The sequence below is a fragment of the Balaenoptera physalus genome, assembly GCF_965194825.1.
Source record: "Balaenoptera physalus genome assembly, chromosome: X".
Classification (NCBI taxonomy): Eukaryota; Metazoa; Chordata; class Mammalia; order Artiodactyla; family Balaenopteridae; genus Balaenoptera; species Balaenoptera physalus.
The window spans coordinates 67,417,344-67,430,365 of NC_138903.1; the positions used below are offsets into that span (position 1 = coordinate 67,417,344).

A 13,022-nucleotide genomic window follows, 5' to 3' on the forward strand; every position below is an offset into this window, starting at 1 on the left:
AGTTTAATATTATCTTATTCGCATTCTGTCATTTCTGTATCCTTCATTTCAGCCTCCATTATATCTAATTAGAATGCAGTCAGGGCTAAATTACACTTTGAGTGATTAAAAAAGAACAGGAGGGGGTTTCCCTGGTGGCGCAGTGGTTGAGAATCTGCCTGCCAATGCAGGGGACACGGGTTCGAGCCCTGATCTGGGAAGATCCCACATGCCGCGGAGCAACTGGGCCTGTGAGCCACAATTACTGAGCCTGCGCATCTGGAGCCTGTGCTCCGCAACAAGAGAGGCCGCGACAGTTTGAGGCCCGCGCACCGCGATGAAGAGTGGCCCCTGCTCGCCGCAACTATAGAAAGCCCTCGCACAGAAACGAAGACCCAACACAGCCAAAAATAAATAAATTAATTAATTAGTTTAAAAAAAAAAAGAACAGGAGGGAGGTTGCAAGCAAATGAAAGCAAAAAGAAGTTTTCAAGGGGTCTGTTTAATTTTAGAACAAACTCTTTTGGGGCAGTTCAGAAATAGCCTTTCTCATGAGACAAGCAATGCCTGTTACAAATTACAGTTACAGATCTTTTTTCTTTTTTAATCCATTAAGCTGATACTTCCAGTTACCTTCTACTACCCCTTTACTTCCTCCTAACCCAATTAGGCATACCATTGCCCTAGCTGGGGTCACTACATTCACTTTTGTTTTTTTAATTAAGTGGCACTGGTCTTCCCTCAGTTTCATCTGCATTATATTTTAAAAAATGAATTGATAGAGTTCTAATTATATTTTGAAGTAAGAATTTTAAAAATTGTCCATAATTTATATAAGTATGAAACATGTTTTTGAAACTTGAAAAACCAGATTTTCTCTTTCTCTTTGGCTGTAGATTACATTCAACTGAAGCAAGATTTTTTTCCTACTTTCTCTATACCCTTATCTTATTACTGATACTTTCCTGTGATCTTATCTTCTGAATTATTTGGTACCCACAAAACCCTGTGTGTAACCATTATTTTTTCCAAAGAAAAGAATAGTATTTTATTTTATTTTTTTAACCACTTTTATACAGAAAACTTAGATTATATTAGATACTTTGTCTTCTTATTAAAAACTATTATTAAATTAATATGTGGATTTTTTTCTTTTTGTTAAAACCCAGAGCTAACCTATGGACTGTTGATCCCTATTCCCTGTCAGGTAGCCACCAAGTGCTGCTGATTCCTAGAAAGAACTGCTGTTTCTGCTTCACGTTATTAATTTTCTTCCTGGCAGTGACAGCAATAGCTGGCCTAGAGAAGTGGGATGGTTGTTAACAAAATGCTTATAGCAGAGAACAGCATGACTGCCATAAATTGAACTTCTTTGTTAAGTTGTGTGGCACTTTTTTTTTTCTTAGGAATAAGAGCATTTTAGATTAGTGTGTGTCAGACAATAAAACTTGAGAAAGAAATTACTGTTATTTGGCAATATTGTAATGTGTATGTTGGTATATTCTTGGGTTCTTTGCTACAACTGCAGTCATTTCCTAAGTATACGAGTTCCTTTCTCTAGGACTCTGTCTTATGAGTTTCTAAAAATACTTTATATTTACATGATAAGGTCTCAGTCGATTACAATTCATGGGCATTATTTGGATCCCAATTCAAGCAAACAAACAAACAGTGTTAAACAGTTGTAAGACAGTTGTGGAAATGTGAACATTGCCTGGATATTTGATGATATTGAGGAATTATTTTAGGTTTGATAATGGTATTATGGTTCTTTTTTAAAGAAAAGTGTCTTATCTTTTAGTGATATGTATTTAAATATTTACATATGATACGATATCTGGGATTTGCTTCAAAATAATCAGGGTAAAGGGCAGGGAGTGAGTGGGTAGGAATATATATGAAACAAGAGCAGCCCAGTGTTATTGATAATTATTGAAGCTGAGAGATGGGTACATCAAGTTTATTATGTTGTTTTCTCTTTTGTGTGTGTGTGTGTGTGTGTGTGTGTGTGTATTTGAAAATTTCCATACTAAAAAGTTTTTAAAAATGAGGCCTTCTTTTCAAATAGTTTTATTTGATTGGGGTTCAAGACTGTATAAAAGTTAAGAAATAAATTTCTCCAGATTCACTTAATCCTTTCACAGTTAAATGAAAAAAAAACTATTATAAGATTATTATTTTTATGAGAAATGTTATCTGAATTGTTTTTCTTTTCAATATTCCTAGGAATATATTCTGTACTTGTGGCTCTGATGGCTGGGAAGGCAGAAGTAAGATATAGCCCTGCTGTCATACAACCCCCCATGATAGCCGAGTTAATCCGAGAGCTTGGATTTGGAGCCTCTGTGATGGAAAATGCTGATGAAGGGGATGGTGTTTTGGAACTTGTTGTAAGTAAGACATTTTGTGTGGTTAATAGAATTTGCAGGAAAAACTTGGCAAGAATTCAGAAAATAGTTTGAAAGATAATTAAAATGTTGGGACAATAAAACATAAAATGAAAATTAAGGAAACTGGAAAGATATGACAACGGTGGCCTTCAGGCATAGAATGTAAAAGATAATCATCTCTATTAAGAACCAATAAACAAGAATTGAGTTTGAATGAATAAATGAAAATCAACTTTTAAAATATAGTATGATTCCTACCTAGTAGCACATAAAAGAATAAATTCTAGATGCATTAAACACAAATTTTATAAATAAAGTCATAAAACCAGGTATAAGGCATATTGGTTTAAAATGACATTTTCTCCAACTCAGCCAATCAAGTTTTACTTGTATAACTTAAATAATTATAACAAAAAATTTAACCCTGTACCAAATAACTTCCAGCTCAAACAAAAGTTTGAATGTAAAAAATAAAACCATGAAATTACTAGAAGAAATATTTGGAGCTTTTTTCAATATTCTATTTTAAAAATTTCAGACATCAGGAAAGTCAAAAGAATTGTACAGTTGAACATTCTTATACACACTGCATAGATTCTACAATTAACATTTTACTGTATTTGTTTTATCATACATCAGTCCATCAGTCCATTGTGGAAATAATTTTAAACTCACAAAGAAATTGCAAAAATAGTACAGAGGATTTCCCTGTAGCCTCTACCTAGCTTTTCCCAGTGATAACATCCAATCTATCATTTAAAAAATAATATTAGAGTAGGAAGAGTCTTTCTAAATATCATACAAAATCCATAAAAGACAAGGTTGATAACTTCAGGTACATAAAAATTTCTTCTTGGGAGAAAAACACCATAAACAAAGTCAAAAGGCAAGTAAAATAATTGTAATTTATATCATAAATGAAGGTTAATTTCCTTAATATATGAAGAACTGTTGTAGATCAATAAGAGCCATCAACCCAAAAGAAAGATGGTAAAGGATATGAACTGACAGTTCACAGAAAAGCCAAAACAATACCTCCTTAAATGAAAAAATGTTCGATGTCACTTTTAATAAGAGTAAAGCAAATTAAAACTGCACTGAAATGCCATTTTCCATCTGTGAGATTGGTAAAGATAAAAAGCAATTTTCTTAACACTGTGTTTGATCTCTCATATATTGCTGGTGGAATGTCAATTGAGACAAGGACTCAACAGAAGAATTTGGCAATATCTATCAAAAGTAAAATTGCACATAGCCTTTGCCTCAGAAGCTCCGCTTGTAGGAAATTATCCAGCAGACATATTTGGATATGTATGAAATGATATGTGTGCAAAGATGTTCATTATAGTATTTTTATAATAGCAAAAGATAGGAAACAAACTAAATGTCAGTCATTGGAGACTGATACATACATCCATACCATGGGATACTAAGCAGCTATTAAAAAGAATGGGTTGGTTTGTACTTTTTAAAGACTTCTAAAAATTAATAGCTTTATCGAAATATAATTTACATACCATAAAACTCACCCTTTTTAAAGTGTACAATTCAGTGGTTTTTAGTATATTCTCAGAGTTGTACAGCTAATCACCACTATCAAATTTCAAAACATTTTCATTACCCCAAAAAAGAAACCCCATACCTATTAGCAGTCAGTCCTCATTCTTGATATTAAACATTTGAGTCTTCTTTTTTTTTTTTTTCCTTCATCACTCCAGCCAAAAGTTTGTCAATTTTGTCAATCTTTTCAAGTAATCAACTTTTGGTTTTGTTGATTTTCTCTATTCTCTCTTTTGTTAATTTTCACTCTAGTCTTTGTTATTTCCTTCCATCTGTTTGCTTTAGGTTTAATTTGTTTTACTTTTTCTAGTGTCTTAAGGTAGAAAGTTAGGTTATTTATTTGAGATCTTTCTTATTTTAAAATATTGGCACTTATAAATTTCCCTATAGGCACTGATGTCATTTCAATTATTGTACTTTTCAACTCCAAACTTCCATTGGGCCTTTCTAATAATCTGTCTTTATTGATACTCTCTGTTTGGTGGGGTATTAGTCTCATACTTTCCTTTAATTCTTTAGACATCATTTCCTTTAGTTCAGTGAATATATTTAAAATAGCTGATTCAAGATCTTTGCCTAGTAAATCCAATGTCTGGGCTTCGTCAGGGAAAGTTTTTTTCCTGTGTATAGGCCATACTTTCTTGTTTCATTGTATGTCTGAAAGTTTTTTGTTGAAAATATAATGTAGTAACTCTGGAAATAAGATTCTTCCCCTCTCATCAGGGTTTGTTATTTGTTGCTGTTTGTCATTGTTATTGTTTGTTCAGTGACTTCTGAACTAATTCTATAAAGTCTATGTTCTTTGTTGTGTGTGGCCACTGAAATCTCTGTTTAGTTAGCTCAGTTGTCAGCTAATGATCAGACAGTGATTGCCTTAAATATCTGGAACCGATAAGTCTCCCAGTCTTTGCTAAAGAGCTCTTTGTAAATGTTGGGGCATGCCTTGAACACTCAGCCATGCAGTTGTCAGTTTTGCCTTAGCCTTCGACTCCTGCTTCTATGGAGCCTAAAGGTCAGCCTGAGGTGAGAAGTTAGGGCCTTTTCAGTTCTTTTCTGAACATACACACAGCCCTGGACATGTGCATAACCCTATGCATGTGCATGGCCTTCTAGATTCCTAGGAATATGTTGGAGTGCTTATGGATATCTTGCTTCCTGGCTTTCCTTTTTAGGCTTTTTTTGTTAGTCTGTTGTTCGCCCCAACTGTTATCCATTGGCTCAGGCAGCCACAAGGTTAAATAATTTCCTCTAATTGTTTCTGACAAATTCTCCTGGGGAAAAGGCTTTTTGTATTCACTGAGATCATCAGGACAAACAGACATCTTTGCAAGTGGGATATTTCAGAGAACCATCAGACAGGCCAAATAATGACAGTTCTCTGGGAATGAGGCTTTGAAGGTACTCCAGTCCTTTTCTGTCCTCTCTGGTAGCTCCCCTGATGCTGTTTTTCACCATGATTGTGGCCTATCGGTCTTCATGGCTACCCCAGAGCTGGAGGAGAGGGGATGGGAATATGGCAAACTGTAATGCCATATAGCTTGCTGTTTTATTGGAATTCATCTGATTTTCTTGAATAAATGCTTCCTACATTGCTGTAAGCTTTTGTTTAATTTTCATATTTCTTTTTTAATCAGTTTTTAAAATTGAGGTGTAGATGATTTACAATATTAGTTTCAGGTGTACAGCATAGTGATTCAAAATTCTTACAGATTATACTCCATTTAAAGTTATTGTAAAATATTGGCTATATATCCTGTGCTGTACAGTATATCCTCATAGCTTATTTATTTTGTACATAGTAGTTTGTACCTTTTAATCCCTACCCCTATCTTGCCCCAACCCCTTTCCCTTTCCCCATTTGTAACCACTAGCTTGTTCTCTATGTGTAGGTTTCTGTTTATTATATTCATTTGCTTGTTTTATTGTTTAGATTCCACATATAGATGATAAGATACAGTATTTGTCTTTCTCTGTCTGACTTATTTCACTAAGCATAATACCCTCCAAGTCTATCCATGTTGTTGCAAATGGCAAAATTTCATTCTTTTTTTATGGCTGAGTAGTTTTCCATCGTGTGTGTGTGTGTGTGTGTGTGTGTGTGTGTGTGTGTGTCTTTGTGTGTGTGTGTGTATCACATCTACTTTATCCATTCATCTATTGATGGAACTTAGGTTGCTTCCATATCTTGGCTATTATAAATAATGCTGCTATGAGCATTGAGGTACATGCATCTTTTTTAATTAGTGTTTTTGCTTTCTTTGGGTATATACACAGGAGTGGAATTGCTGGGTCATATGGTAGTTCTATTTTCAGTTTTTTGAGGAAAATCCATACCGTTTTCTATAGTGGCTGCAGCAATTTACATTCCCACCAACAGTGTACAAGGGTTCCCTTTTTTCCAACTTTTCTGAAAAAGGTGGTTCCAACAACTTTTGCCAGTTTTCTCACTGCTTTTGTGGAGGAGAGAATTTTCAGAAATCCTCACTCCACTATTAATGATATTCTTTTGGTGGATATTCTTGAATAAGTACTTTGTAATTTGTTGTGTACTCTTTTTAGTTACTTCCCGTAATCTTTCAATGGTTGGTTTTTGAAACTTTTGTCCAGTTTTATCATTGCTCTTTGGGGAAATGATTTGTTGAGCTCCTCACACAGTCATTCCAGAAGTCCTGCCCCTCCATTTTAGAATTTAATACCCAACTAAAGTATAACCTCAATCAAGACATAGGGCAAAATACATTTTTGGACAAAGGTAGAACACTTTTGTTATCCATTAACCTTCACTAGAAGTAATACTAAAGGATATATATATATATATATATATATATATATATATATATATATACACACATACATACTTATATACTTTAGCAGGGTGAAAAAAATCTAGAGGGAAGCAAGGCATTGAATACAAGAAGCAATGATAGTTGTCAAGTCCTCTATCACTGAGTAATAACAGGAAGAGGGAGACTTAATGAGATCCTTAATGTTGCAGCTGGGACCATATCTTTGTTCAATGTGATATAAAAACAGTGATCTAATGATCATAATCTAAAGCATATGAATAGTGCAGATAAGATCTTGTGTGTTAATTCCTTGTTACAAGAGTTCTTTTAGTTTAAAGTAATAACTCACATTTAATGGAGGAAAAAAGTATATTTATGAATAACAAAGCCTTTGTCTTTAACAGGTGAGAGGAATGACATGTGCCTCCTGTGTACATAAAATAGAGTCTACCCTCACAAAACATGGAGGGATCTTCTACTGCTCTGTGGCCCTGGCAACCAACAAAGCACATATTAAATATGATCCAGAAATTATTGGTCCCAGAGATATTATTCATACAATTGAAGTAAGTGCCAAGACTTTGCATTTCTGTGTTCTTACCTATCTAGTCAGCACTCCCTTGAATCACTTCTGGTTTGTATCAGATAGAGATGATGAGAAAAATCTGATTCCTTTGTTTACCTCTATAGACAACGTCTGTCTCAAAATTTAATGTGTGTCTGCCTTTTTGTTTTGTTTTTTTTTTGGTCTTCGTCAGGAAGAATTAGGTAAAGGCACATTGGCACTATTAATCAGGAGCAGACTTAAGGCAGAACCACAGATCATTTAAAAATATTTAGAAAATGTAAGCAAAGTACAATTTGTTATGAGTAAAATTCATGTTAATCACTAAGAAAGTGAAGCATCCTGCTAGATGCTGTATTGTTTGTTAGGTCAAAGCAAATGATATCATAGTTAAAGTAAGAAATTTAAAAGACCAAATCTTTTTCTCTGTGACAAATTCATCCTGCAGTCTTCAGTAAATCTTAAGTGGTAATACATGTGAAAGTGCTTTAGAAGTTTCACTGTGGTCTAGCATTGGTGTTCTAATGATCTAAAAAGCATATTAATCATTCAGGTAAGATCCTGTTAATGTAGATAGTAATACCATTAACATCTTTGTGAAGCTAGCATTATTGAGTATCTACTATGTGCCAGTTACCAAAATTGCAAAGCTTCAACTCTTGATGTAATTCTCACAACAGTGCTGTCATCTTCACTTTGGAGGTGAGGAAACTCAGGTTATGAGATAAGTTACTTCCCCAAAGTCACATAGGTAGTAAGTGTCATAGCTGGGATTTGAGCCTAATCTTTCTGACTCCAATGCTCATGCTTGCTCTTTTCACTGTGTTATACTGCCAAGAAATGTAAGATGGCAGCATTTTCCCTAGCAGTTCAAAATATAGTGTATGTTACTGTCTATGTTCATATGAGTCTTACTTAGGTGTAATTTTCTTTCTGTACTTTATTTTATTGTGTAAAATTTTTATTCGTGTTCTTTTTTCTGGTACAACAAGAGTAAAGACTGCATATGCAAACCCTTGAATAATATATTTAGTATGGTGCTAGCTTTTGTGGCCTATTATTCAGTTTTCTGTACTTTCAGGGGATGGATGGATCAATGACTTGATAGATGTCCAAGCTAAAATTAAAAATAAAGTGATTAATATACATCAGTACTAGTAGATGCTTGTCTAAGTGTACGATTTATGATTTTACTGCTGAATTCTCTTTTTTTTATTGGAGTATAGTTGCTTTACAATGTTGTGTTAGTTTCTGCTGTACAGCAAAGTGAATCAGTTATACATATATCCACTCTTTTTTAGATTCTATTCCCATATAGGTCATTACAGAGTATTGAGTAGAGTTCCCTGTGCTATACAGTAGGTTCATATTAGTTATCTACTTTATACATAGTAGTGTATATATCTCAATTCTGTCTTTATTAGGTCATCATACACTCTGTCGCCCTGACCAAGTAATAGATTCTGCTTTTTTCCAAAATTACTTATTGGAGGCTTTAGTTGACTTCTTGATATAAGAACCTCTACTGAGGACAACTGCACTTGAGTTAAATCAGTAGTTTGAGAACAGTAGGATAGACATTAACTAGAGTTGAGAAAATACTCATTTCTTTGATGAAAGATTAGAAACAAAGGTAATTAAGAGAAGGAAGCACATCTTCATCTTTATATTCCCCAGAATGACTTGCACTTAGTAATTGAATTGAGTTGTTCTTAATGACAATACCACAGCTTAGAATTTCTGTAGGTAATATTTATACATTCAGTGAAGTAATTGTTTTCTCATGAATTTCCTTAGAGCTTAGGTTTTGAAGCTTCTTTGGTCAAGAAGGACCGGTCAGCAAGCCACCTAGACCATAAACGAGAGATAAGACAGTAAGTACTTTTGGAATGTCAGTGAAAAACAGATTTTGATTCCTCTTTACAAATTTAACAAACTGTTAGCATGTCAGTTTTTTCAATATCATCCTTACAGTGGGTGGGAATTGGTCACAAGTTATATTTCCTTATAGTACATAGAATCTTTAACCATTACCTATTTACTCAAATGATTTTTCTTTTCTATATTAGATGGCGACGGGCCTTTCTTGTGAGCCTGTTTTTCTGTATTCCTGTAATGGGGCTGATGATATATATGATGGTTATGGACCACCACCTTGCAACTCTTCACCATAATCAGAACATGAGCCAAGAAGAAATGATTAGCATTCATTCTTCTATGTTCCTGGAGCGCCAGATCCTGCCAGGATTGTCCATTATGAATTTGCTATCTTTTTTATTGTGTGTACCTGTACAGGCAAGTGAAATGTTAGCAAGTATATTTGTTAATAATGAAAAATAGCCAAAATGTGGCAGGTGAGGCTATTTTCAATTGTACAACAAATATTGGCCAGAAGTACGATCATTTTATGCTGGATGCTTTACAAAAATAATCTTAAACTGAGTGGTTAAAGTAGATAATAAATTCCATTTTAACCCCGAAGGATACTGTTTAATGACAAAGCAGAGAATAACAGTTCAATTCATCTTCAGTTGTGAATTTGGTATTCATATCTGCTACTGTATGTAACTTTATATTTAAAGTTATTATAATAATAAAATGTTATACTTTATTTTATTTTTATTGTCTTTTTTTAACTTTTTATTTTATATTGGAGTACAATTGATTAACAATGTTGTATTAGTTTCAGGTGTACAACAAAGTGATTCAGTTATACATATGCATGTAGGAAGTCTGGGATTGACATGTACATGCTGCTATATTTAAAATGGATAATAGCCAACAAGGACCTACTGTATAGCACAGGGAACTGCACAATATTCTTTTTTTTTTTTAACTTTTTATTTTATATTGGAGTGTAGCCGATAAACAATGTTGTGGTAGTTTCAGGTGCACAGCAAAGCAACTCAGCCATACATATACATGTATCCATTCTCCCCCAGATTCCCCTTCCATCCAGGCTGCCACATAACATTGTCTGCTCAATATTCTGTAACAATCTAAGTTGGAAAAAAATTTGATAAAATGTTATATTTTATTTCTTTATATTTATATTTTATATTAAATGCATTAAAATTATATTTATATTAATTATATTAAATATATTATAAATATATTTTATTTTGATATATTTATTATTAATTTATTCTATAAAATAATCATAATAGTTATATTATTTCTCCATAGCACTTAAGTTCATTACTCTCTGTATGTTTTCTTCTTTTTTTAATTTTATTTCTTTTTTTTATACAGCAGGTTCTTATTAGTTATCCATTTTATACATATTAGTGTATATATGTCAATCCCAATCTCCCAATTCATCATCCTCCCCCTCCCGCGCTTTCCCCCTTGGTGTCCATACGTTTGTTCTCTACATCTGTGTCTGCATTTCTGCCTTGCAAACCAGTTCATCTGTACCATTTTTCTAGATTCCACATATATGCATTAATATACGATATTTGTTTTTCTTTTTATGACTTACTTCACTCTGTATGACAGTCTCTAGGTCCATCCACGTCTCTACAAATGATCCAATTTCATTCTTTTTTATGGCTGAGTAATATTCCATTGTATATATGTACCACATCTTCTTTACCCATTCATCTGTCGATGGCCATTTAGGTTGCTTCCATGACTTGGCTATTGTAAATAGTGCTGCAATGAACATTGGGGTGCATGTGTCTTTTTGAATTATGGTTTTCTCTGGGTATATGCCCAGTAGTGGGATTGCTGGGTCATATGGTAATTCTGTTTTTAGTTTTTTGAGGAACCTCAATACTGTTCTCCGTAGTGGCTGTATCAATTTACATTCCCACCAACAGTGCAAGAGGGTTCCCTTTTCTCCACAGCCTCTCCAGCATTTATTGTTTGTAGATTTTTTGATGATGGCTATTCTGACCACTGTGAGGTGATACCTCACTGTAGTTTTGATTTGCATTTCTCAAATAATTAGTGATGTTGAGCATCTTTTCATGTGTTTCTTGGCCATCTATATGTCTTCTTTGGACTTTTCAACTCTTCTTTTGAGATAAACTTTTACTGTGGAACACTTCCATCTAATAGATCTATTCCTTTTTCTGATCCTTATAAAAAGCAATAATGATTTTTAAAACATCTTAGTATGCTTCTCTATACTAATGAACAATAAGCTTTTCAGTTATGTTTCCTAACGAAAACAGTGGACAGATCCAATAGCTTGTGATAGGTTGAATTTGAAAAGAGGGAGGTGAGTTTTATATAAAAAAATCATTGTCAAAAGAATGTAATTCTTTTCCTAGTTCTTGTTTTTGCTGGCTTCAAAAAGAAGAATCCAAGAACCACTTGACTTTCTTTATATTATGAAATATCCATTGGATCATAGCAGAGAGCTGCCAAGGGCTTGTATGACAATTTGAATCCACACACACACACACAAACACACACACACACACACACACACACACACACACACACACACACACATATCTGCTAAAATACAAGCACTATTGTTTCAGCTTAAAAAAAAAATCTCTCCTTAGGGGAATTCTCCATGGCCCAGGTTCGATCCCTGGTTGGGGAACTAAGATCCTGCAGGCCGCATGGTGCAGCCAAAAATAATAATCTCTCCTTAGTTGTTTATGGATTAAATAAAAGCCAAAGGAAATTAACATTGATACTATATCTTAGTTATTGAGGTATATATGTGAATTTCAGCTTTTTTTAAAAGCACTAATCACTGTTTCTATATTACAGTTTTTTGGAGGCTGGCACTTCTACATTCAGGCCTACAAAGCACTGAAGCATAAAACTGCAAATATGGACGTACTGATTGTGCTGGCAACTACCATTGCATTTGCTTATTCTTTGGTTATTCTTCTGGTTGCAATGTATGAGAGAGCCAAAGTGAACCCTGTTACTTTCTTTGACACACCTCCTATGCTATTTGTGTTTATTGCACTAGGCCGGTGGCTGGAACATGTAGCAAAGGTAAAGTAAGAAAGGGTGACATTTATTAAAATCTTGGGTGGGTAAATGACCATAATATTTTCTAGACCAATTATTGGAAATATACCTTGATTTATGTAGTTAACGATGTACTAAAAGAAGTATTTTTGTTTTGGCAGTATTTTAGGTTAAATATTCTTTTAGAAGATTTACCAAATTTATGGAATTAATACTTTAGATAATACAGTATGTCCACGTTTATTTTAAGAGACATTTAAGAGTACTTATTTTACTTATATCACATTATTAATGGAAAAACTGATGCAACCACAGATTTAAAATAATGATGGAAAAATATTCACCCACAATCCCATGGTATAACGGAAATCACTTTCTAATCCTGTTCCACATACGTTTATATTTCACAGAGTGGCAAACATGGTATCCATACCACTTTGTGCCCTTAACACTTTAAAGTTTTTTCCCCATTTTTGCAGTCTAGATAATTACTCAGTGTTTCTGAATAATATTCTCTCAAATCAATGTGCTATAATTTACTAAACCATTCTGGTTTTGTTCTCAGTTAGATTGTTTCCAGAGTTTAATTTTAGGTAATCCTGCATTAAACATATTCATGTTTAATAGTTATTTCTACTGAATTACTATCTTAGGATAAATTACAAAGGATATGATTAAAGGGCATAAATCTTTCTATGGCTCATGCTACTAATCTTAACAATTTTTGCCATAAAGGGTATGTTAGTGAAGTAGTTTTACTACAACTTCATCAGCACTGACTCCTATCTAAATTTTTGCTAA

At 33.7% G+C, this 13,022-nt stretch overlaps 1 protein-coding gene across 2 annotated transcripts in view; it reads left to right on the top strand.

Annotated features, from left to right (window-relative positions):
- Positions 1-13,022, top strand: part of ATP7A (ATPase copper transporting alpha) — a 148,884-nt gene that overhangs the window by 109,633 nt on the left and 26,229 nt on the right. For both annotated transcript variants that reach the window (XM_082447358.1, XM_082447357.1), the window contains 5 exons: positions 2,206-2,369; positions 7,120-7,281; positions 9,078-9,154; positions 9,350-9,575; positions 12,012-12,245. In XM_082447358.1, the coding sequence (XP_082303484.1) occupies positions 2,206-2,369; positions 7,120-7,281; positions 9,078-9,154; positions 9,350-9,575; positions 12,012-12,245 (863 nt within the window). The remainder of the gene's footprint in view (positions 1-2,205; positions 2,370-7,119; positions 7,282-9,077; positions 9,155-9,349; positions 9,576-12,011; positions 12,246-13,022) is intronic.